Source organism: Apaloderma vittatum, unplaced genomic scaffold (genome assembly GCF_000703405.1).
Source record: "Apaloderma vittatum isolate BGI_N311 unplaced genomic scaffold, ASM70340v1 scaffold35117, whole genome shotgun sequence".
In the NCBI taxonomy this organism is placed as follows: Eukaryota; Metazoa; Chordata; class Aves; order Trogoniformes; family Trogonidae; genus Apaloderma; species Apaloderma vittatum.
In genome coordinates this window covers 1-26853 of record NW_009727401.1, presented here as the reverse complement: position 1 = coordinate 26853, position 26853 = coordinate 1, and the positions used below count along the sequence as shown (strand labels likewise).

Genomic DNA, 26853 nt, shown 5'->3' with positions numbered 1-26853 from the left:
GGCATTGGGAGAACTGCTTTTTTGGGCAATGTCTTTTATTAGCAACTTCTTTCTGTTTATTTTAATTCTACTACAACCTGGGGACTCTGTTTCCATTACTAACCTGAGGTTCCAGAGATGAGTTTGGAAAAGCTCTCTGCTAATCTCATAAATAAGCAGTCCCCTAGGAACTCCTCAGTAGCTCCGAAACTCTGGTTGTCTATCACTTTGCCAAGAAGTGTGTCAAGTGGGTAATTTATGGACACATTTGAAAGCAATCTTTTAGGATCCTGTACTGGTCACCAAACTGCTTTACCAAACACATCACCTTTCTTCTTCTTGTCTATTTTGTCAACAGTCTTCAAACTCAGGAATTCAGTTTCTTTTCTGTAATAATAGGAAGATTTGCTCCATGGAGAATGAGTTCAATAAGGAAGGCTAGAGAGAGAAGGTTTTTGAATATCGCTTGAACTTCTTTCTCACTGTTTTCTCTAGTTCAGCAGCTCTTTGTGTGTGTATCAAAGAAAAGTCTGTTTTACACACAGATGATGTTCCATTTCCTGTGCCAATACAGCTAAACCTCACAAATGGATTAAATATTTTTGCCCTTGGTGGCAATCTGTCATTGACTTCAGCTGGAAATTTACCTGAGTAAGAATTCAGTATAATCCTCAGGGGTTTGTGTACACTGCACACTTTAAATTTGGGTAAATCGTGAAGACAAGCATCAAAGCATCTGAGAATTGGATCCTTGCATAAGATAAACTCCAATATTGCAATTACTTAAAAAAATTATCAACATTTCTTGCTCAGAATCTTTCTTCTTTCTGCCAGAAATGGAAATAACTATCTTGTCCTACTCCAAAACCTTTTTGTAACTTTGACCGCTCAATAATTAAAACTGTTTTGTTCTTGAACCTGACATTAAACATGGAATATTTTTAATCAGGATTTATAGATTTGTTTACCATCGTTGTTTTTTGACAGTGTCTCTAGGCACACTGTTCGGATCTTCAATCACCCGTACAGTAAAACAAACCAAAACATTTTAACAGGATTTCCCATATTTCAATTTATTCCTCAACATACTTGTGTGTATTTTATACTTTGTGCTAGAGTAATATATACCTAGCAGCAAAACATCCACCAAAAGTATCAGGAATTAATTTTAAAGTAATTACTAACAAGGTCATTAGAAGATAAACCAGACACGTGTTCCAGGAGGAACGGCACATGCTTGCTAGCTGTTTCTGTCATGCTGGAACTGTCAGAGGTTTAGCCCTGACATGAAAAGACATGATAAAAAAGACATGAGAACAACCCTCAGGATGTGTAGCCTCCCCTGTGTGAGGAGGGCATCATGTGGAGATGGATGAACTTTGAGAAATGAGCTGGATCAGGTGTTCTACATGTCCTTTCTGTGAGCTGCTGGTCGTGCCACCGTCAGTTGTATTCCTACACCGGGCTGTGAATACCGTCACTCACCCTTGTGCCAAAGGCACCGAAACACAACCCCTTCCATGTTTCCTCGTTTTGATACCTTCTGTCGCTGTGTGTGCAGGGTGCCTTCTGGGGCCTCATGGTTGGGCTGCTGGTTGGGCTCAGCAGAATGATTACGGAGTTTGCCTACGGAACTGGCAGCTGCACAGCCCCTTCCGACTGCCCCTTCATCATCTGTGGGATTCACTACCTTTACTTTGCAATAATTCTTTTTGGAGTTTCCACCATCGTCATCCTGGGAGTCTCCTTCATGACTAAGCCCATTCCTGATGTACATGTGAGTATTACTGCAGCCCTGCTCCTCTGGAAATGAAACTGAGTGACACCACTAGTTTTAAACACTGGTACTTGGTATATTCCTTCTTGGCATTCCAGCTGCCCAGATCATACAGCCCGTGTAAGAAATAGTCTTCAGTTATCTGTCACAAATTTCAGTGACACCTAATAATCTTAGATGTTGCTTTAACAGAATTTTGGGATGCCATCGTCTTATAGCTGGTTCATGTGCTGGCCAGACTGATGTGTCTGTGTGTGGTATAGTAAGGCTGTAGATTTATAAACTCACCTTGTTTCACGGCAGCTTTACCGCTTGTGCTGGTCTTTGCGGAACAGCAAAGAGGAACGTATTGATCTTGATGCAAGTGAGAATGACAAAGCTGATGAAAAAGACGAGGAATCAGGTAACTGCGGAATAACTTATCACCTTATCTGTATCACCTACAGATGCTATCGGCACATTTGAGTATCCGTATTTCATTCCTAACGGAACATTAACCTGCTTCCCTGCGCCCCAACAATGAACCTCAAACCCCAAGGCTGGTGAGCTGCTGCTTACCCATCAGTTGAGCTCAGTGTAAATCCGAAGTGAAGTGGATTTGAAGGAGAATGTCTTGGTCTCTAGGTAGCTAGGTGGTAGTTCTAGGACAAAAACATTGAGGATGCTTTAGGTCAGGTGTGGTGGGCATGGGCAGAACTGCATTTGACTCCTGCGTGGCATCGGGAATGAAACAGTGAGAATTCACTTGGAGAGAGCAGGAATGGTGGGTAGTAGCCAGGATTGAAGGAGTAAGGATCTGGTGCAAGGCACCATGAAAGTGAGTTACCAGACACCCATCTGGGCAAAACCACCTGCTCTCTTTGCTGAGTTTCCAGTCCTGCTGCCAAATTCCTTTGCATAAGTATCCTCAAATTCATTTATTTGTCTTTTAATTAAAAATGTAGAAAGCATTTAAAAAGTGGAGTTTAAGCTTTGTGGCATGGTTTGCTTCTTCAATACCGGACCAAGTCTCTAGACTGCAAAAGGCACAGGTATCTTCTGCAAAAGGCTTGCTTACAACATGTAGAAAATCACATTGTTCTTTTTCAGAAGAGCTGTAAAAACACAATATTAACTTGATCCTTGCACTGCACATTGACCAGTGTGTTATTCTTTCCAGTTAATGAGGAAAGTGGAGAAGAACCAGGATGCTGTAAGAAAGCGTACAACTGGTTCTGTGGCTTAAGTCAACAGAAGGGACCCAAACTGAGCAAGGAGGAAGAGGAAGCATTGAACAAGAAGCTGACGGACACAACCGAAGTGCCACTTTGGAGAAATGTTGTGAATATCAATGGCATCATCCTGCTGGCTGTGGCTGTGTTTTGCCATGCCTACTTTGCATAAACCTCTGATTGCAGCTCTGGAATTGTACTGTATTGTCAAGCAAAACCAATGACTTGTAGATTTGCAGAGTTAGATACACTTAGTATTTTCATTGTCTACATTTGTAAAAAATCAGGGTGTTTTGCTTGCTGATTTTGTGATCGTGATTTCAACGATGCATACATGAAGGCCACTGGGATTTCAAGAGAGAGAATTTTTGCTTAGACATTGAATCAGTCAAGGGCTAATAGAGGTTCTGAATTTCCATCCAATATTCTCTCTCCCTGTGATACATTTCATATTTTAGATGCAGAACAAGGCTGCATGAGCCATATTTCATGTCAGGGTTTGTCAGCTACCTTTTAGGGTTGATTTCCAACCCTTCTTCTGATCATTCCAATTTCTTTCTCCTTTGGCTATGATAATTTCATTACAGAAACCCCACATCAATGCAGGGAACATACTAGGAATTCAAATTTAAAAATAGTTTTTGTGCCCTGCAAGCATGGGATATCTTAAGGATTTATGTATATATTGATATATTTGACACAGTATCTAAGTTCCCATTATAACTTTTTCCCCCTTTTTCTCACTTTTCATTATGTTACATTTCTCAGTAATCAGTGGAACACTAACCATCTGAACTGATTGCAGTTTGAAATCAGGGAAAACATGTCTTGATGATCTTAAGAATTCTGTTTATGATAGATTCTCTGTTTAAGGGTAAACTTCAGAAGGTCCTCCTCTTTATATTTTAGTATGTATCAGTACTTGAATGTGAAGCTTTTTTTATACAAAATACATATATATACACATGCAATACATTATATATATGCACTATATATTATATATATTTAAAGTATATATGCATGTGTATGTATATATATATATTTATTTGTTACTGATCAATTCCCTTCTTGTATGTCAAAGTTAATCTCTACCCACAATTACCAAAACCTTTGTTGCGGGGTTGGTGTTAATGTATTGCCCCTTTCTACGGACTGTACCACAAACCAATCCATGCTCGTTGGTAAAAGTCCAAAGGATCAACGTGCTGGGTTTGCATTTTTCTTTCAAGTATATTTGAGGGCTCTGTACTGCTCTTCTGCAGAGCTATAAATCTTTCTTCTGAAGATTTCATTGAGAAATTGAATTCATGCTGTACGGCAGTACGAGTTGCCAATTCATGAAGGAGAATAGTCACAGCTGTGGGATATCAGCTAAGCCAGGCTGATTGTCTCCACTTGATAAGTTTGATACCAGCTGGAGACACAGGAAAAGATAGATGTAGCACTCCAGAGCAAAAAGCAATAGTTCTTATCATCTAATTGAACTTCCTGGGGAATCAAGTGTCAAAAGAAGACGTCAGTTGCTGTAGTCAAGCTGCACCACAATCCCTGGTTCCTGCTGCACACGTACCCTGGGATGCTGCGCTCTCTCCAAGTGTTTCGGTGCGATTTCACAGCCGGATACTGGACTTGCACTAAGTGCATCTCGGTAGGAAGCTGGTGCAGTCTCTCTGTATGTGCCACACCACGCTGCTGCTGCCTCCTGCAGCTTCAGTCGCTCTCACTTCATAATCTTCGGACAGGATCTTTTCTTCATCTGGATCTAAACCAAAGTGCTCTGGATTCTAGTAATATTGCTGCTCCTCAGTATAATCCCTGCAGCATACTGAAAAGTTTTGCACAGGCCAGATCAAATCAATAAATTCCAGTGCAAACCTTTTTCTTACAGTTAATTCAGCAATAGAGTATTTTAAAGACCATGGAATTAATTATATTTAATGGACTATGAAGACTTGTATGTATTAAAGTATTTGTATATTTTGAACTACTTGGTGTCCACCAAATGATGGGATTTTTTTATATGATATGATGGAAGACAGTGAAACCTAATTTGGTGTTTAGATTTTGGCTTTGGGTAATAGTAATAGATGACAAACAAACAAGAAAGGATTGGCCAGATCCCTCTTTGTCACAAAAAGGGAAAGAAATATGGTGGAATTACACAGCCATTTGGATAAAGATACGTAACACAAGTGATTTCCTGGTAGGCTGAGCAGCTTAGAGATGACCTCCTGGTTAATCAGACACTGTCAGTTCATTTTCGTCTCCAGCATTGAAGAATTTGGAAAAACTAACTCTCAGTTTCCCAGGGACACTCATTGTACATCCTCAGCAACCTGTTTTCGTTTTGGTGTGAAAACAGGATGTTATAGAGGGCAGAGTTCAAGTGTTTGACTGATGCTAATTTGTAGAATTTGTACTGCAATTTGTAGAATTTCATAGAAAAAAATTACCCAACATTGTGGACAGCTGCTAAAACTTTTTGTTTAGATTAACAGTGAAATGCCACCTCAGGTTGGTAGCTACTGCGTTTCATGGTTTTGTTTTCTTTTTTTTATGTCACCCGTAACAAATGTATCGAAGAATCTCACAAATGTTAATTTTTAATGATCATGACAACAGTCTGTTCTTAGAACTCAGAATTTGGTTTTATTCCTATTTTGTTACTGAAAAATCTCATGCGCTGAACTGCTGGGGGGAGGGAAGGTCTGTGGCTTGATTTAAAACACGTGTGCAGTGAGTGTGGTTTGGTTTAACCGCAGTGTCTGTCCACGGTGAGTTCGGGGACAGCACACGGCCGAGCTCTTCAGGTGCAAGCGGTGGTTGTGATCAGAGCCCCAGCAGCAGCTGCGCTTGCGCTTTGGCTCAACTCCTGCTCAGTTCGCTTTTCTTACCAGGCAAAGTTAGAATGCTTGTGGGAAGTAAAAGCGGACACAAAAATAAGGAGGAAGAGAAATGACAAATATATGCATCGCTAGCAGTGACTGACGGGCACTTGGGGGAAAAACCTTGGTCCTTGTCTTTGAAGTACTCTGGAATTCATCGGTTTGAATCGGTTTGAAGCGTTGAGGTGGGACGGAGTTCAGAGCTGATAGTCCTGGGGGCATCACGCTGCACAGAGAAGAGCTGTTCCCAGGTTCTGGGGTTATAGCAAAGCTCTTCTGGGGAAGGCTGCTGGTTTTTTAAAATTGATTTAATGATCTTAGGTCCCACCTGCTGATCTCTGCGTCCTGCACCTGCAGTGTTACTATGTGGTAGCAAGGGAAGAGAGCAGTGGCTTGAGAGAGCTTCCCTGCTGTTTAACTTCAAGTACAGCATCACATCCGTAACAAGAGTGCGGTACATCGCCGAGAGAGATGAGAAGCGCAAAAGCCCCGGTGTTTACTTGGTGATTCATGGCATTTCTTCATGAAGTGCGTATTGCAGGCCTGTGCTAGAGAGCTTAAAGGATGGAGTAAAGCTGCACTCATCCCAGTGTCTACTAGTTGTTCTGCTGAGAGACAGTATAACCAGTGCCTGAGGTAATTGCCCTTATTACTAACAAAATAGTTGCCTTTTTTGTGCCTGCTGAAGAACACTCCATCTTGTCATCTGCCACGGGGAGCTGTGAAAAAGAACTCCTCCCCCGGAGCCCTTGTGCCCACCCTCTCCTCACCTGGCAGTGCTTAAGGCCAGAGCAGCTGTGCCTGCGCTGCACCAGCAGTTCCCCTGCTTCTCCGAGGTACCTGGAAGAACTTCGAGCTGAGGTAAGTGTGAGTTCATCCTTACTTTTATGCACAGTATCAGAGCCTATAACTTAAAAAACGTACCTTGTATTCAAAGTGTCTTAAAAGAAGTTATTTCAATGTTTTTAATTCATTCAAGTCACAAATTTTGTCTTGCTAAAAAGAGGTCATGGGCTTGAATTTTTCAGCATCTTGATTTGGTGTATAGTCACAGAAAAGATATTAAGACCTTCTGGTTTAATGGAATCAGTTGACTCTCGCTTTCCTAGACTCTCTGTTTTGTCCTTGGACGAATCTCTTGCTAGTATGCATTTTTAATATTTTAAAATGTAGTATTGGGAAGCAAAAATCCTCCATGCTTTGGAACACAAAGGATAGAAATAAAAGCTGCTGTTTTCCAGAGCAGGACAGAATGGTTTCCAACTCCTGGATGTGTGACAGTAAATGGGGATAGGGGAATGAGTCTGTAGTTGTACAAATAATGAGCCGTAATAGTCTTAACCTTCTAGAGACCGTTAGAAAAATCTAATACAAACTTTTGTGCATTCAAGATGAACTCTTCATGGGTGGGACACAAGGTTTATACAAGAAGGTCTTGTTTCCCAGGATCACAGCTGTCCTGTATTCTCCCGGTATCACTGAGCATTGTTAGGCAGCCCATTTGAAAACTTGGTTTGTGTAGAGTGTAACTCAATTAATTCCAATATTGACCCAGAACCACATTAATTATATCTTGGCCTTAATCATTGTTGGCTCCAAGCTAAAAGGACAAATCATTTTTCATTGATGTTAAAAATCTGCCTAGTGCTAATGTCATCATAGAGTGGCGCACTGTGGAGCATATAGTGCTAAAAACAAAGACTCGCTGTATACACAGCATTTCCTTTGAAACAATGAGTTTAATTACAGTGTATGAGAGCGCCAGATACTGACATGGTAATTTAACTATTTATAATGTGTATGAAGAAATTCAAAAGGATCTTCAGCTTGTGACCAAGCGTGTGGTAGTTTTATTATGGAGCACACTCAACTGAAAGCTAAGTCACTCCAAGGGAAAGCACTCATTAGCTGTGTTTCTTTGATACAGTTAATTATTTTACTGACACCTAGAGTGCTAATTAATTGCCTGGCCTCACAAATTGGAGATCGGTGCCTGTTGCTCCAGAGAGGAAAGTTAGCTTTCGGCAGCCATGGCACTCCCCGTGTGTGCTGTGTTCCAGGGCTTTCCCCAGGCCTTAGTCCTTCGCTGCGTGTTGAATGAAAGTTCGACATCAACCAACTGCAAAGCTGTGAGTGCTTCGCCAGGACTTAATCTGTGACTCGGGTCAGAAAACATGTCCTGCTGGGAGAGAGGATGCCCCCAGGGCGCTGCCAGTGCTACAGGTTACCCATGTAGCACCAGCGTCATCGTCTTGTTGAAGTTCTTGGGGAACATGAGCCAGACTGCCCTTGGACTTGCTACGACAGGTGACCTCTTTGTTTTAGCAGAACATCAGTACTAGCAGAATTTTAGGATGCTTTTTTCATTTTCATGCACAGTCTTAAGCACAGCGCTGTACTTGCCAGTTCAGTAATAACAGATGGAAGTCAAACTACTGCTGGGGCCAAAGGATATCTTGGGTTGACTCCCACCCACAGGCAGTTCAGCTCTGCCACCACTGTCACATGCTGTGCTGTGCTCCTGCAAATGTTCATCAGCTGTGGTCCTTCCAATAAATTGCAGCAAGCTGCACCACATCTGAGCACCTGAATTTGAATTACATGATCTGTAACTTTTTTTTTTCCCCCAATAACTATAGCTCTGTAAGCTTGTGGGGGTTTTTTTTAGAAATAGTAATAGTTGATGGCTCTTCTGTATGCAGACTTTGAATTTCGGTGTTTATCTAGGCTGTATGTGGTCAATAGAGCCAAATGGAAATACTGTTGTGATTGAAATCTATTTTGTCAGATGTAGTAGTGCCTAAGAATTGCAGAGACAAAAGCTGACAAGGGGAAGGGTTACCACCAGCATCCAGATTTCAGAGTTCAGTTAAGGCTTCGTTCCATTTTTGTGTTGTGTGTGTATCTAAGGCAAGAGCATTGATATCATGTAGAGCCTTATCTGGAAACAGTTTATGTTGTCTTTAAAGCAGTGATCAGGCAGATGGGCAGGATGCAGCACTTGGGGTCTGAGTCCGCTGAATTTCTTCGAGTCGGAGCAGTTCTGTCTGGGTGGTCTGCTTTGGAACAAGCTGATTGTTTTGCTACCTCATTGAAGTGTGATACCTGAATTATCAGGGAAGGCTGTGGCAGAAGTTTGGTGCTGAACTAAAATGATCTTTGTTACTGCATTTCCCTGCAGCGTTTTGTAAGTGTAGATAAGATTATGATTCTCTGTTGTTCCTTAGCCCTTTACTGAATATTTAGCGTGTTATTAAGCTGCCTTCGCTGTCTTTTATTGAATTGGATGGACACTGGCATCAGCGTGTATTGCATCTGAGGGCCTTTTGTATGTGAAATGTGTTTAAAAGGCAGAGTTCCTCCAAGATCCTGCCCCTCCTGACTCAGTATTTTTAAATTACATCTTTATAGGAGAGGAAATTCACCCTTTGGTTAAGGTGCAAAGAGAAACGTTTTAACTTTAGTCATTCCTACAGAGTAAGTTTACACTTTGTATAAGGTAATGCAGTTTGCAGGGTGACAGTGGGTTTCTGCAGTGGAAGAGCAGCCCCAATAAATAACTCCTCTGTGCAGATAGTTCAGCTTCTTTGTAGCTTCAACTGTGTAACCTCCGGATATAAAAATATTATGAGAGCAAAACGCGAAAGAAAACAAATGGGACGCCCTGTGAAGGTGTGTCAGCTGCACTATCCCACCTTTCTTGGTCGCTGGGAATTGTCCTGCTTGCTTGCTTGATTTCCTCGCCCAGGCTTTGTGTCGATGCCTTTTAAATTGCACACTTGCAACTGCAGACAGAGAAATATGCAACACACCTGTAGTGACCTGCCTTGACTACACAGCGAGTAAAATGCAACTGAGCTTTCCACCACTTCAACTGCCTGTCAGCTCAAAACATAGAAACTACCTTTCTTCCTTCTGACAATTTATGTCTTGTTGGATAGGCTCGCTTCTACAAACAGGCTGAGCTTTACATGTTATTCTCAATTCTGTGAAATAATTATTTTTTTAAAAAAAACTGTGGATATTTTTAAAGAAAAAAAAACCAACACATTTTTCCAAAATAGGGAATTGACATTTTCAGTTCTCTGTTCTGTTTATCTCCTCAACTCTCTGTTTAGACAGTGGTTAATCACAGAATGGGTAAAGTAGGAAAGGACCTCTGGAGATTCTCTTGTCCACCTCTTCTTGGACTAGACCATAACATTAGGATCAGCTTTCCTCTCATCCCCTTCTTCTCTCCTAAAAATGAGCCACAATGGCAAAACTCTTCAGTTCTGGCATAACACTTCCATTTCTATTATATTTGTTAATTTTTGTACTCAGATGATAGATTATAGCTGTACAAAATTAGAAAATACCAAGTACTAGCATAAACACAGAAGCACTTTTGTTCCAATCAATTTCAGTTAAGAGTTAGACCCATTATTCTCCTTGGGACCTGCAATACAGATGTGAAACTGTTGATAAATGTCTTTTCAGGTGGAACTGATCCTGAGGAACCAAGGAAGAGTGTTTTCTTTTCGAAGAGCTCATATAACCATGCAACTTTTACAGCCAGACAACAACAGAGGGCAATAGATCTCTATGAAACATCACGTCTTCAGAAGGGTTTCCACTGGATGACGCTGATGGCAGTTCTGGCAGCTCTGGTCACTGCCTCGCAGGGATCACTCAGGCATCGCTGAAACGTATCTGTATGACCCAGGAGTGTCTTGCGGCCCTCTGGTACCTCAGCCAGCATGGTGAGGGCTTTGATTGCACTCAGACGGGCTTTGCTTGTTTCCTCAGCAACTAACTTCAGTAAAGGTGGAATGGCTTCAGCACCCAGGGCTGCGAATCTCCCTGTAGAGAAATAAATGGGCTTTAAAATGTGATATTGCATACAATCAACATGCTTTTGAATTGCTGCTTTCTGCTGAACACCCCAGAGGGTGCAGTGCAAATAGGTAGGGCATGCTTTTCCTTTGAAGACCGAGGCTAGCTGCCAGCTGTTTATTTTTAAGAAAAAAGATCTTTCTTAGTTAACTTGCACATTAGTTAATCCTTGCACATTATTATTTCATTTGCAAGAAATTATCTAAGAATATATGAGGCACCAAATGATAGGATAAATTATTTTTTTTGGAAGAAGGGGAGTTAGATGCCCTTAAGAACATTCTCCGTTCTTTTATTTTTAAAGATGCTTCAAAGACTGAGATCCAGTTCTGAGTTGTCTTTGGAAGCCAGGGGAGTGGTTGCAGAGGAGGACTGGAACACAACTACTGTTATTAAGGGACTTTTATGTCTAATTACTCATTCAATGCACTGAAAATTTAGCAGTTAGTATTTTCAGTGTCACATAAGTTACTTGGGAGAACTGCAGACCTTATTAATATTCATTCCTCTCCCAGCTGTGAGAGAGAAGCTGCCTCTAACCGCAAAGAGACTTTCCAGAAAGTAGTGCTCCTCTGCTGAGGACCAGTGGTTCAGAGCAGCTTCAGGTACGTAGATATGTGTGTGCTCTGGACTTGCACTGTACATGTTCCTCTCTGGAGGGAAATGACGCAGGTGGGGTAGATAAATAACTTCTTGACCTGCTTCAGGTGAATGACATGTGAAATATGCTGCCCCCCTCCCCGACACTGTGGGAGCAATAATAGTTGCTCGAGACCGGTATAAAGAAATGTCATAATTTTGTAGTTTCTTGAAGAGCATTAACACTATCAGAAACTGAGGACTTGGTGGGTAAGGGGACCAAAAGTTTTGTTAGAATTGGATTTCTGGAAAGTATCCCGACAGAACTGCCTCTGTCTCTCACCCTGAGGTTTCACAGTAGCAAACATCAGTGCTCCCGCTGCACTAGCTTGAACTTCAGGATCTGTGTCTTCCAGCAGGCTCACCAGCACTGGAATAACTTCTTCCCACAGCCTGCTTTTTCCCTCGGGATGAGTGCTGTGCAGAAAAGACAGTTATGGTCCTGAATAGTGTCTGCCAACCGTGCAGCCACCCTCAGCTTCTCCCCAGACCCAGACCCCTGCCCCTGGTGGACTTTATCTCTTCTTGCTGATACAATACTGATGGTATCATATTGACCTATATGTGTGGGCTTCACAATTTTTAGGCTATTTTTAGGTGATGTTTGACTGTTGGGGTTTTTTTTGTTGTTTGTTTGGTTGATATTTTTACTTTCTATGATACATTGGAGATTGGGCACCAGCATGTAACAGGATGTAGGATTAAGTATGCTGGTGGTTCTAATAGCAATTTAGTTAGAAACTTGGCTGTTGAACACTATACAGGTTTTAAAACCTGCTAAATTAGGGCTATGCAACTAATTCTTCTCGCAGGTCAATTTTCTCTTTCTTTCCAGCCTCTCTAATGCACGGAATATTTAATGTGGCCCATCTACTGCAGGCACCTACGCGTAGCTGATGTCCATACTCCAGCTGCATTTCTGTTTTCTTGCTATGATTCATGTTATCTCTACTCTTGTTATAAGACCTTGCTTTATTATAGGATGATAAGAAGTGTTTTCTTCCAATTGGTATGTGAACTGCATGATCTGCGGACCTTTTTAAACTGACATCTGTTGGGCGCTTTTATTTTGTGATTGCAGGACAGGGGACTTAAGTTGCTAATTTCATCTAGTGTTTGATACACAAATTTAATATAAAGATTTATTTTTCTGAGCCATCATTGATGTATGCGGCAGCCCGGCAGATAACTGTTTCTGCCCTCAGTCATGCTGAAAGTTTCACAGGACCTTTAATGTTTTGAGAATGGTTGTCAAAAAAATTAAGGGAGATTCTCCCTACCTCTGTAGTGGTCAGAATCCTGTTTTCACTGACTTCTCATGCAAGATTTTTTTTCTCAGCAGTGCTGTGCCAGGAGAAAATCCTGGTTTCACTGCCAATACTGAAGACAAATAGAAGGAGAAGGAAGGACATTTCCTGATCAGCATCTGCTTTTTCTAGCGATTTAGAGCAGTTGTTACAATTTTTAGGTCTTCTACCTATGAGCACATTCGGGCTGATAATGCTTTTTGTGTGAAATGTGACAACTTCAATGTGCAGTGGAACACAACTGTCAACTGTTGACACGGATTCACTCATGAAATGAGTATTTTCTTGGACTTAAGTATTATAGAGAGATTTCTTTTCCTTTACCCAATTTCTAACAGGGCCCAAGCTGCTTTGCTTTTAATGGCCACTGATGTGTGTGTGAGCTTTTCCTTCAGGATAGCAATGGCACCAGTTGCTAGAGCTTCAGAAGCCTCCACACGTAGAGAGTTGGAGAGTGTGTCGAGTATTAGCTCCTGGATTTCATCTGGCTCAGTCTTCAATTTGGATATGAGTAAGGGAATCAAACCGGCGCGCAGTATGCCAACAGCCCCTACAGGAGAGACAGAGAAGGAACATGGGTGGGGTGTGAGTGCAGTTACTGTTTGTAGCTGCACTCTGAATTTCTTAACAGGTTCAAAATACATATGGTAATGGATTTCCTTATGCAGATGTGGGATTGAGATATGGAAACTACTACAACACTGCTCCATTTGTAAAGGCCATCTTAGCATTGCTTTCTCAGGAAGCTTCCCCAACAGTGCTGTAAAGACATCAGCTCAGGTAATAACCAAAATGGCAATTGCCCTGATGGTCCTAGTTTCCCTCACTACAATATTTTTTCCCAAAATTATTTTTGCTACATAAGGTAGAGGGGGAAAAAAAAATATATGTCACCTTATATCCAGCCTTTCTAAATGTTCTCAACATGAACAGATGCTAAGAGAGGCTGAGACGTGAGCCTTTAAAGTCAAGATTTTGGAAACTGTCAGCTTCCTCACACATTCCTTTGTAGTAGTTCTGTCATGAGGAAAATTAAAATTTTGAGCTTTCCAGCAGCCAGTACTCTTGCACTATCTCCTAAAGGAAATAGCATCAAAGGGAGAAAGATCGTCATTTGTCCTGCAAATGATATCTTTGCTATGAGCAAGTGTCTGATTTGTGCCATCTCTTACGCTTTACTAAGTCAACACTGAAACAGTGATGCCATGGGAAAGCAGAAAGCAGAACGTGCTGTCCATGAGTAACTACGTGAAAACAAAATTCTCCAGCTGTCTTGTTGCTAAGACTGATCCTTTGGTTGCTAAGAGAAATGTGGCTCCTTTCAAAGTGATTCATATATGTTAGATAAGGAAGTTTTGTAGATAAGTCATCAAGGTATTTTCAAATGAATCCCCACAGTCAGGGATGAAGTGGTAGTGTAACAGAAGACTTTGACAATCGGCTGAAAAACACGATTCTAATCTAGATGTTATTCTGTTGTACATAGTTCTTAGATTTTGCTGATGTTGAGTAACTTTTCACGTGACTAACTTGCTAGGATCCACTGTACTAATGCTAAGGCATGGAAACACCTAGGGGCGATACTGCTACAGCTTTTAATACCTGTGCTATATCTGGAGGCCAGTTGCTGTGAGAATTCAAAGAAATAATGAGGAAAAACAGATTCAGACAATTCACTCTTCAAGGATGACAACATTTTCAAGACAAGGATATCTCCTTGTGCCAGAAAGGCAAAGCAGGAAAGTGAAAAATCTTCGAAGCTGTAGCTGTGTATCACCAGATTGGGGGGGTTGATATTTTTGCAATAAGAAAAAACCTCAACTCTATGTCTCCTGGAAGAATGGAAAGAAGAAAATTCTTAAGGATCAGCTCCAGCACATCCATACTGTCCCCACAGAAGGGTGTGTTACAGGAAACCGCGCTATTGTCTAGCACAAGACTTTTGGAAAGGTCCTCGAGAATGAGGCGAAGCTTGCACAGCTGCCCCCATCCCTCAGCGCTGACTCCTTTGACAAGGGTTACAGGTGTTTGGATGGAGGGGTATCGTACAGCAGGGTGACGGGTGGGTTAGACAACGCTCAGGGCATGACTGGGAATTCTCCATGTCTTGGGGAGTCCCAGGCAGCAGGGAACGCCCTAGCAAAAACTGCTCCCGTGGGTGTAGCTTAAAGCAGTCTCAGGTAACTATAAAATCATATCCAGAATGGTTTAGCCACACTTTTGAAATAGCTTGCTAAAGACAAGATTCTTCAAAGTTCATTTTTAAAAGTTCTCTCCAAGTTTTTAATGAAAAGAGAATATATGGTCTGTGTGCATGAAACTGGGATAGCCAGACTGCTCACAGTCATTGTGTACGCTTCTAAATTCTAAATAAGGGGACCGGTTAGCTCAGTGGTTTGAGCGCGCTGCTGGCAACAATGACAACACCGAGGTCACGAGTTCGATTCCCGCTCGGTCCCCATGTGTTGCCAGGTCTAGTCGAGAGGTGGCGTCCCTGCCTATGACAGGGAGGTTGGACTAGATGATCTCTAAGGTCCCTTCCAGCCTAGGCCATTCTATGATTCTGGATACTGTGGTAATCAGTATTAAATCAAAATTTGGGAGGTACAATTTCAAAGGAAGATTAATGAATTGGAGATGAAAGACTTATAAGGTGACATTCCCTGTAGCAAGTACCTATTTATTGTACGGTTGCTTTGCCACATGATTTGTGATGCTTTAGAACCAAACCCACATCTGGGACTACTTTAAAGTAATTTCATTCTTTCTAGATAAGATAAGACATTGAATGTAAATGTAAATAAGGGTAGCAAATAACTGAGGTTTAAACTCCATGCTCCTCCAGAGCCTTTGTGTAGCTTTAGTTCACATTGATACCAGTCTTCCTTGGGACGGTGTTTCATCGTACCATTTCATAAGCGAACGCTTGTTCTTGCACAGGGCAGTCACTCTTCTGGCCTGAGCCAGGAGAAACCATTCCTTGCTTTAATTTAAGTTTCCATCTTTCTGTAACAACTACCGCTATTGTGTTGTGTCTACCTTTCCCGCACTGGTAGATGCACTTTTTTCTTTCCCAGACAGGTTTCCATTACTATTTTTTGCACTTGCTTTCAAATATTTAAGAGCCCTTTTTTAACCCATCATCTTAATTTCCATTTTTAGTATCCTGCAATTCCCTCTTTTTCAAGATTTCCTTGCTAACTTAATTCAATTCTCTATCATATTGCTGGTATGTGCTATCAGCTTTCAGGTTTCACTTCTTTGTGGCTGTCTTTCACTTATCTTCTATCACATTCAACTAGACAGGACTGCTTTCATTGGCCCTTCCAGTTTCTTCCTTCCAGTTAATGTTATTGCATTTATTTGCACTTTATGTCATCTTTTGGTGCTGGCCAAGATAATGTAGAGAGTGTTGTTCAGGATAGCTTTTATTTGGTGGAGCCATTAAGCAGTATTTACTCTATGGTCAGAAATCCCCATGTAGCTAGTGGGTGCTTATTTTGTGTGAACGTTCAAGCTGTTTTCATTTTGAAAAGATATGTTTTATTTTACCAGACCAGGTCTCTGGACCAAGAATGTCTTATCTGCTGTTTTTGTCAAGCTTCCCTATCTGCAATGCTACCATCCTACTAAAGAGAGCTTCCCAGATATAAATATAGAAACAAAGATGAATTGTTTGACCTTGTCAAAAGTCTCAGTGTGGTGAAGAGAAAGAGGGTGGAGAGGAAAGGCCACCAACAGCAACAAAAAGAGACTACCTAACACTGAGACTGAAGCTTCCAGCTGGAAATTCGTCATGGTTTTCCCAAGGGAGTCAAATGGTGAAAGGTCTGGGGAGGGAAAAGGGAGGAGTCAAAACCAGTGGGAAGTTGTCTGAGAGTTACTTGTAAATTAGAGCACTTGCATCTTACTGAGCAAGCCGTAGGAAGGGAAGGTAAGCTGGTGTTTCTCGCAGTCCTATACAGAAAAAGTGTGGCGGCATCACAGGATCTTGACTTTTCCTTAAAGCACTGCCCTTTCAGAGGTGATTTATCTATTGCAGAGAGTGTTCTAGATATCCTGGGCATAGCGAAGTAAAAGGGAAAAATGCTTTCAAAATGCAAATAGTTGCATTTGCAGCTGCATAGTTAACATCATTATTGATCTGTTTTTCCGAGAACTTGTAATCTTCCCTCGGGCTGCTTTTTATCTGAGCGCTCATCTCTTCCTTCTCATAACCCTCTGCCCATTCTCAACCTCCCTTTTCTGCCTCTTTCTTTTCAAACAGACCCAAAGATGAGTTGCGATTTATTCTGTTCACTCAGTATGGCTGCAGGGCATGCAAACAAATTAAATTTTCTAGAAGACAAAGAAGTCATTTATAGTACATAACAGCGGTGTTTTGTTTTGGTTTTCTATTACATAAATCAGTCAAATCACATTACAAATCCTTTTCCTTACAAATGTCAGTTTTCAACTCAAAGCCACTTAAATGTTTGGTTTAGTACCAGGCATGTGCCTCATGCGTGGTCACAGAGAGGTAACACTCTTGTATAACCTAGCAAACGAGATGTGAACACTGATCTCATGTAAAATGATTGTTTTGTTAACACCTCAGATGTCTCTCTGTGATGGTCACACAACCATCTGAAGTGCTTAGTACCAGAGTTCCTACTTGGGAAGGGGCACACGAGGAAAAGCAAAGCAGGGCCAGACCCAGTGGGAAGGGCCGATGCTGCCCAGCATCATGGGCTGCTGTCAGGACATCCAGACCCGCGGCGGGGAGCTCGCTGCCCGAGCAGCCAAACAATCCTGACAATTTCTAGCCCTGGCAGCTCCCTTGCTAGCACTGTAATAGTTTAGCGCCACTTTAGAGGTAACAAAGTGTGTGTTTAGACTAGTGAGCTCTAGTATGTATTATATGTGTTTAAAAGTGCAGTGCTTGTATAATGTTTCCCTTCTGAGTGACAAGATGACCATAGAAGATCCTTCCCTGGCACACCTTCCTTAACTTCTTGCTCACTGCTGTTTAAATTGAAAAAAACCCCCCAAATTGAAAAAACCCATAAACCTGTAGTGCCCCAAAGGATGTCTATGCCTAGAGACAAAGAGTATCTTGTATTTTAAAGGACAGAGAGGTGGAAAGTCCCTGGTTAAATGAACTGGAGAGCTACCAGGATATTAAGAGAACCAAGGAAAATGCTGCAAATACTGGTATCGGACTAGTAAACAGTCCTATTTCAAATAATTTCAAATCTGTGCATTGCCTCAATGCATTTATCTTATGACAGCCCTCGGGATTTACCAGGTATAAAATCACGTCAGTAGCAGTGTCTGTCCTATACTCACTAAAAATACAACAGATGTAAACTTTTTAAAGCATTACTGCATCTGCTTTTGAAGTCACTGACAATTTTTCCAGTACTGAGCATTTTGGTGTGTTATGTGAATGAAAGGCATAACAGAAATTACGGTGTTAAAAATACTAAAAAGTCAGTAGTACACTGGAGAAGCACATAATGTGGCTGTCTCTGGGGATCCTTTAAAAATCTATAATGTTTCCACCATTAACAAGGAACAGGAAAGATTGGTCTGATAAACAAGAGGTTCCTAATCCTCAGTAAAGAATGAAAGAGACTCCTGCATATGTTTTTGGGTTTTTTTAAAAAACTTTGCTTTAGTGTGTGTGAAACTGTAATATCGAAGCACCCCTAAAAACATCTAACATAGAAACTACAACTTATATTTCTGAGTTAGCTTCTCTGTTATAATTTAGAAATCCAAGAAGCACTAACTTTTTTTTTTTGGTGGTAAGTAAGACTGCCTGTGGCCTTCTGCTTGAAAGCAATGGGTTTAACCATCTAAATCATTTATGGCCTATGAAAAGAGGAGCAGTAGCTAAAGAACTTAAAAATTCTGGTCTTCAGAGTCTTTCATCACAGCATCTCTAGAAACCCTGGGGATGAATTCGAGTAGACTTGTGTTTCACACAGAGACAGTTTCCGACTTGGAAAATAAATCTTGGATTCTGTTTTCATACAAGAATTATCTACAGGGTAAGATCAATAATTGACCAAGACAAGTTCTGACTGATGTCAGTGTCGGATCCATTCGTGTAAAATCACCAAAAACGTGATCATGGAAATATTGAGAGATGCTCTCTGTTCTAGTAGTGCATAACCCCTGACCTGTGGATTGCTGGTCCTTCATATGGCATCAGAAAGTAGACTCCAAAATGCAAGCAACTTTTCTTTCTTTTAATAAAACTATCCACTCACTATCCTATACAAGAAAATAACTAAAATGAAGGTGAAATAGAAGTAACAAAGTAACACTGGCTTATAGATTCCTTTCCCTAGCTCCGATTGTTGACAGTCTGTTTGCACACTGAAGTATAAGCATTGGTATCTTTTGTAGTGTTTTTATTTTGACCTTCAGAACTCCAGCTGCCTACACTTCCCATATAATTAACCTTTAAGTTTTCTGAATCTTTAACTTACTTAACATATAGATAGACTCATGGTCATCCTTTAATCCGAAGTGTGTGAACACATGTGCATACATCTTGTAGGCATACTGGTCACACAAATTACGAAATTTCTTGACTTATTTATCTGACAAAGTATCTTTATTTTATTCAGAGGAAGTTTTTTAAAAATCATAAAAAATAAAGACTGAAAATAACTTAGAGTTGTTTTTTTTCCCCCCTTGTTCTTTCCAGTGAAGAAGGAAATGTCATCCTGAAATTTATTGATTTCCTTTACAGGGAAGACTTTGCCAAAGTGCATGAAGGAAGGAAAACAATCTGACATAGGTACTGCTTGTGCCAAAGTCCTAAGATCAATTACTGTAGAGAAAATTAAAGCCTTGAAATAGCTACTCCCAAAAAGCTGAGCCTCAGACACTGAGTTGCTACTCCACTTTAGATTTTCTGCTTTTTTCCTGTTGGTCGGTAATGCAGACAGTTAGCTAAAAGATGGACTAGAAGGGACCAGTGCGGCCCTTAACCAGAAGAGATTCTGCTTCCACGAGTGTCCGTGGTGAGAGCATTCACAAAAATGGTGGGTTTAGTGTGCACAACACTGAGAAGGTGTCCAGAAGAGAACCTGGACTGGCACATTCGCCAACACTGACTTTAATATTAGGTTTTGTACTTTATACCAAGCCTGTACATCAAGAGCGCAGAACGTGTTCATAGTTACTGTAGCAAGTTTCAGTCACACAGAAATTGATATTGTAAGTGAACATGTTATCAGTCTGACAAATGTTCATATGCTTTCTTACACTGTAGCAAATTTTAGAGATTCCCATGGAGAAAGAAGGTCTGCTCTGTCACAAAGGCTTGTTGTAAAGGTCGCTGCATGAGAGACAGCTCATTTCCTGCACTGGTTATTGTCTAGCTGGACAGGGCGCAAAAGGAGTGGATGGGAAGGAAAGAGGCAAAGAGTTGTTTAAAGAAAATCTTCAAGTCAGTTGAGAAATCACAGTGATAAACAGGCTCTGAACATTCTCTTGGTGCTGTTGCTCACGTGGCGGCCATGGCTGCCACCTCTCCTGCCTGCTGCAGACCCACAGCCTCTCCCCTGGCTTCCCAGGGAGTCGATGAGGAGCTGGGCTGGAGGCTCGGTGGCACAAGGGAAGCTCCGTCTGTGGGAAGGTGTGTGAGAGCAGACGACTCACGGATAACTCTTGGCATTGATCATATTCCTAGAGTGTCTAAAAATGCCTCACTGTTCGGAGACACAGCCCTCATGGGACTGTTGCAATGATTCCCATTAATAAAAAACAGTTTTAACCTTCTAAGTCCAACTGCCTTGCAAGCCACTCACGTGAGAGTAATTCACAATTGCAAGTTTTCAATTGTGAGAACTTCTACTGGGAGAATAGATTTTTTTTTTTTAGTATTTTCCTCTTTTGGGGCAGAAAGCCAAAAAGTTAAAGCAACATGAATGAAGTTCAAGAAATAGTTTTTTTACATATCTTAGAATTCTGTATCTGGAAGCTCTATCTGTGCAACTGGAATTCTCCATTACAAAATAGCATTACATAGCAACATGACCGTTACAACAGCTTGCTTATATTTAACATTCACCTTTTGCAACTGGTGAATTAACCTCACACGTACTCAGATGTCAAAGAGCATTTTTTCAGTTTTGTTCCTTAGGAGAAATATATGGTTAAGATGGTGAAAATATTCTCTGAACTTCTATAGTACAACTGAATCACAGTCAATCAGAAACAGAGGTATATGAACGTTTCCTATACAGATTTGATTATAGTACTGTCAAACAATAAGTAAAAATGAGAGGTTTGAGGGAATGAAATACCTAGAATTTGTTATGCGTCAGATACTGAGGAATTTAATCCTGAAAATTAACATAAACTTGCTTTTGAAGATATGAATTATTGCACAGACTGAAAATTGACCAGGCAAGGGCTGCAAAGGGTGGTAGAAGACAACAGGAGGAGGTTAAAGGGAATGTTAATTCAGTCTCATTGTATAAGCACTTCGTTTTAACATTCTCTTCATTGTTAGAAGGGTGGGATACTTATTTGTTTTCTACTTTAAGAAATGACCTGATTGAAATTTCAAAGAAGAATAAATTGGAGAAATTGTAGCGTTGAAAAATCCACTGCTTATATTTGCTGATCTAGCATGCTGGCAAAGCGCCGTAAGTCAATTTTATCCTATGGTTCACATTGCTTACGCTGGTGCCAAGATGAGCACAACTGAATGGTTAGAACTGATAAAAGCTCTAGGAAGAGATGAATACGGTACCATAGGCGGGTGAAATCCTTTTCTGCTTCAGATGGTCTGGCTTGGCAATTTTGTTTGAAATGAGAGTAAAAGATACACGTCTTGATTAGAGCCACAGGCCCAGATGGCTGCACGACGTGAGTGGAGCTGTATGAAAAGGCAGAACGAGTCTCTACTTTCCGCTCAGACCTGCTCCCTTGCAGATTCCAGGTTTTTCATGGGAAATCATGTTCTTAAAAACTATTTACACTTCTCAATGAAAATCACGTTCTGAGCTGAGCGAGGTTCTACAATAGCACGTTCCAGTATGTTTTAGTCTATATATTTTATTTCTAGCAATGAAAAAATCCTAAAAATTAAACACAAGACTGCTGAGGTGTATGTGGGCTGCTCTGAGGATGATTTCTTTTTTTGAAGTGCCTCCCCAGAAATGTTGGTCTTGGGCTGAAAGCCTTATTCCTCCAGTGTACGGTAAATTGCAGACACTGGCTGAAAGGAGTCTGTCCAGATAGGCACATGCCTTACCAGGATAGTATTTTCTGGCTAGAGATGTGTTCCTCAGTGAGGCTCTCTAAGTGAATAGATGAAGATGTTCTTGCAAAAAGACCTTTTACATCATTTATTTGGAAAACTAGTGGGACCCAAGCTGCAACAGCATTGAAATGATCCTCTTACTTAACCTGGACTAAAGCAGTAGGTCCAGCTTCTGTAAACATGCTAGGTGATGCACAGGCTTTTCAACAGTGCTACTAATGTGCTTCTCCTTAAGAACAATATACAGAGTATTCAAAACACTGTTAAACAGAAACAATCATATTTGCAACAATTATAACAGATACCAGAAATTATTTCATCAGCTGATAGAAATTACTGCAATTTTAATATGATTTTTAAAATAGGATTGTTATAAGTAAGTATAAAAACTACATTAATTGAAAGATTTGATGAAGTGTTTGTCAGTTTAATTCAGTTGGTATGTTAGGTAAAGTTAGCATAATGTGCTTTGCCCATTTCATTGATTCCATCACCCAGTTAATAAGAAAGTGATTCAGATGGCTAAAGGTAGGTTTCTAATGTCATTTTAGTTCCTGAGGCATCAGTTGGGACGGCCAGATATGACTTAAGACAGGACACTTGGACATTTCTAGGGTGGGCCAGGCAGCTGGAAATGGTCCTAGAGACTTAAGTCTGGAGGCTGAATTGCTTCCGAAGTCACTTCTGTTTGTTATCTGATTTGATGTTGTGTATGTCATTTGCAGAGCAAAAAATTTTAAAAAAGTTCTGTCCAAAAAATGCTTCACAAGATCAGTTATAACTGGCCAAAGCTGCCACTTTGTGTATCTACTTTGTACTTCACAAATGATCACCAGGTGGAAGGTGTGTGCATGCACTGCCTTTACTGGTTATGTGGCTACAAAATTAGCTGCAAGCCCGATGTGGAATAGGTGTACAGTTATCCAAACTAATTAGACCTGACTGCAGTATTCCAAATTTTTACAGAACTGCTCTGGCATCTAAAGTTCCCATAATAAGGGTAACTGCATTCCCCAGCTATTTTTCCATAGCTTCCCAGAATTCCCTTTATGTCCTTAAACAAAGTTTTCAGTCTTTTTTAAACTACCAGTTTCTTATCCCTGTTAATAAGACACGGCAAGGTACTAAAAGGGACAAATCATAGTGCCTGCTGAAATCATAGCTGTAGCTCATGGTTCCTGCATGAAATCGAATTACCGTGTGTAAAGGATCTGAGGAAATGTGAAATCTGATTACACAATTTTTTTCCTAAATACCTATTAAAAAATATATAATTCCTTAGAGGTCCCGATTTGGTACTTCTTCAGCTGGCAAGAACATCAGTGATGAAACCAAAAACCATCTGAAATCAATGTATTTCTTTTTGTTTGTCTGTTATTGCAAAATTTAAAACTTAAATGCCTACCTGTATTCTCGAGTGTGAGAGACCTACTTTCAACTCACTGCTTCAGTGAATATTTAATCATTCTTACAAAGTGGAAAACCTTCAAAGAAGAAGACTGCAGAGGGAAGAGGGCCTCCCAAGAGTAACCAGTAGCCTGTTGCTCAGACCACTTTGCTAGCAAATCTTAAAGCTGGTACTTTTTGTTTTCAAAGCTTTGGTTTCAAAAAATTCCTAGCCTTGTTTAATTGCATCGCCCTGGGTGTAATTCCCCAAGAATCTGTATGTTTTGATTTCAAGGATTTTATCAGTTGCTCACACTTCACAGCTCTTCTGTTGTATACTTTAGTAAATGTTCCCCATTTTTCTTTTTGGGTTAAACTTTGAGGGCTTTTTGTTTTGTTTTCCCTATTCCTTTGTGAAGAAGGATGGAAAAATACTTTAATTCTCTCTCTTATTTTTTTTTCTTCTAAACATCATAATGCAGACTTGGAGGATGGGTCCTTTACAAGGAACTACATTCCTTACTCTTATTTCATGGTACCTCTGTCTGTGCCTGCCTTCCCATGGAGGCTCTGAAGGAGCTGAGGATAAGCGAGGGCTGCTGTGCAAAGTTACGGGCTCGGGCAAGCCAGCGTCACCTCCCAGGGCTCCAGGCGAGCCTCCAAGCAGCTGCCCACCAGCTGCCGGGTTGAATGCTTGTTTTTCTAAGCTTGGCTTCAGTGGCAACTGCTGACTCAGCAGTTGAGGCAATGACTGTGAACTGCAAATACAGTAGGTACATAAAAAAACTGTGAAGGAAAGTATGTAAAGGACTTAGCATTTTTAGGGTTTGGTTGTGTGTTTTGTTTTTTTTTTCCTTAAAATTTGTGTCTGTTGAAAAACTAGAGGAGTCTTTTTCTTCAGCTGATTGTGGCATTAGCTGTAACCTGGTATATGGGCTCACCTCAACTGTCTGCCTTGATTTAACCTCACTGGAAGATGAAACAGTTGATATTAAGTGAAACTGTCAGTTACTTGAAGAATGTGAGAAGATGATAAAAGGGTGAAATCCTGGTAGAAAGTGAGTTTTCATCCTAAATGGTAAAGCCAAATGAGGTCAGGCTGCTACCACCTGCTGGAAGGTGCATTCATGATTTTTTTTTCCCCCCACCGTCTCCCAGTCACTGGTACAAAGCAACAATTGCCAGATAGTTATAAATATCAGATCCCAGTCATCTGTACTTGATGCTATTTTAAACACTTCCACGTGAGAAAAATGGTTAAAAATAAAAATACAGCCTTTTTATTCTTCTCTAAATGTTCTGTTCAGTTCTTCAGGCTCAAAGAGAATCACAGACCCATCTATAAATATCTAACCCAGATCTACAATTGCTTGTTCAAAAGAGGGTGTTTGGTAGAAAACTGAATGAAATGCAAAATGTCTCTTATATTTTTATTACAGACCAGATGTGGCCTCTCCATTTACCCTCTATCATTTGGAGATGTACATTCACCAAGAACATTGCATGTGTGCATATAAATATTTTGATGTTGTCGTGGTATAATAAAGGGTAATTGATTAGAAAAATCCCTATGGGTTTTTCCACTTAAGGGCACGTTTCTGTTTCAGCACTATTGTCTTCAAACTAAACATGTATGAATGCTTCTGTTCTGATTGATCCAAACAGAAAGCAAGAGTAAACAGGCAAGGATTTGGCTTTTGGTCAAATACACAAGCAAGTTCAGTGAAACTTGGGCAGGTCAGGGTTCCAGTTAAGCTGTGCACTCGATGTTACACCTCGACAGTCAAATGCTGCTCCCTGGAAGAAGGAGCAGGAACTCCGTCCAACCACCGTGGTTCTCGCAAATGACTGTTTGCTATTTCCAGACTATTCACTTTCAATACGACGTATCTGTGTGTTTTCAATCTATGCATATACAAAGAACAACAGTCAGAGTACTGAGCTAAAGAACTGGCTTTATATGCCATCTGACTTTGGCATTTCATCACCTGTCTATCCTATTTTGGAATATACAGTTCTCTCTAAATTCCTATGGGAGCTTAGCTATATGTAGTATAATCAATGCATGCTGAAAGGCCCTAATTGAGAATTTTGGGATGCAGGACAAGGTGAGACTGAAGAAAACTTAGATATATCTGCTGATGTATTTTTCAGATGAGTCAAGTTTTAACTCTGCCATTAATCGCTAGCAAGCTCAGATACTGTGTTGAAACAATAACACCTAAACTTCTCAGAGAAAGGCCCGTTCCACTACTTGCATACCGCATGCTCGCAATTCCTTCACTGACAACATTTGATCTACAGTTATGTGCCTCCCTCAAAACTGCAAGAAAGAAAGCATTTTGTTAGATCAATTGAAAATACCAAAAAACTGATGAAATCTGTAGAGAGCATGTGAGAGATGATCTTCCTACCCAGGATGATGGTAGTTGGTGCTATTATTTCTGCCAAAGCTGGTTAATGTGTGGAAGATGCTTTTTCTCACATACAAAGTATTATACTGAAGATACGTGTAATGTGACAGTTTCTATAGTAACTACTTGTTCTTTATGGAATAGCAAATTAAACCTGTACACCTTGTTATTGTTCTTGTATCCTATTATCTAGACTACTCAGTTACCACAGATACAATTTTAATTCTATTCCCTTGCCAACACAACTGTATCAGGGATTTATGCAACTGCAAGTAAGGAGTACATCTGAAAAACAAAACACTATTAGAATTTTAAAATTGGCCGCTCTCTGATCATATAAATGCACCAAAAGGCGTATGTGCATTTATACTGAAAGCTAAAATGTCAAAATAAAACTGTAGAGATTATATTTTTTATTACAGCAAGGCAAATTTATGATTTGAATATTACTATTTTGCTGGGAAAACAATGCAAGTTATGTCTATGAAATTTATTTTTTACATGCTGTAAGTTTATCAGAACAACTTTGCCAGTCTAGATGTGTTGGCAAATTCTTCTAGTACGAACAAGACTTAAGATTCATTACTTACTGGAAAATTTCCCTCATGCGGGTTTCATATCTCCCATTTTTTGTGCAAGAAAAATAAGGTTGCTACATTGTGTTTTACACTAAAATATTTCATTATTGTAATTCATGGATGTTACAGCTCTGCTGATAATATCAGTACTGGAAGTGAATATTATTTACAAGAATCAGATGTTTTCTCCTCTATATTATATTAGTCTTTTTGTGGGAAAAAATACCTGCATTCTGTTTATGTCTGAAAGTCTCTGTTGCTAACTCTGGCAGAAGTGTATCAATAACATTTTTTAAAATAAAATTAGCAGGAGAGATCTTAACTAATTAGGGAGAGATCTTAACTATTTGGTCAGGGCTGCAGATTCAACACTGCAATTGGTATTGCAGTATGGCCAAAAGGAAAAAAAAAACTGGAAAAAAAAGTAAAATAGGGTAAATCCATTAATGAGATAAAAAGAAAATAAATACTCCTAAGTACTTAAAGAAAGCTGTAGTAAATTACGCCCAGGCAAACGCAACAGCCAGGAAA

At 40.4% G+C, this 26853-nt stretch overlaps 2 protein-coding genes across 4 annotated transcripts in view; one reads left to right on the top strand and one right to left on the bottom strand.

The window, feature by feature from the left end:
• The window catches only part of LOC104277108 (sodium/glucose cotransporter 1-like), a 26236-nt gene extending 23097 nt beyond the window's left edge, over window positions 1–3139 (top strand). The window contains exons 13-16 of one of the 3 annotated variants that reach the window (XM_009873653.1): window positions 1541–1756; window positions 2060–2159; window positions 2322–2330; window positions 2916–3139. In XM_009873653.1, the coding sequence (XP_009871955.1) occupies window positions 1541–1756; window positions 2060–2159; window positions 2322–2330; window positions 2916–3139 (549 nt within the window). The remainder of the gene's footprint in view (window positions 1–1540; window positions 1757–2059; window positions 2160–2321; window positions 2331–2915) is intronic. The other 2 variants (XM_009873655.1, XM_009873654.1) reach the window with 2 other exon arrangements.
• A 7313-nt stretch (window positions 3140–10452) lies between these two features.
• LOC104277109 (rhabdoid tumor deletion region protein 1-like) lies at window positions 10453–13223 on the bottom strand (the record flags this gene model as incomplete). The annotated part of the gene is made up of 3 exons (XM_009873656.1): window positions 10453–10694; window positions 11650–11783; window positions 12998–13223. Coding segments are annotated over 3 exons (602 nt in total), but the record flags the coding sequence as incomplete, so codon positions are not given.
• Between the last annotated feature and the right edge of the window lie 13630 nt (window positions 13224–26853).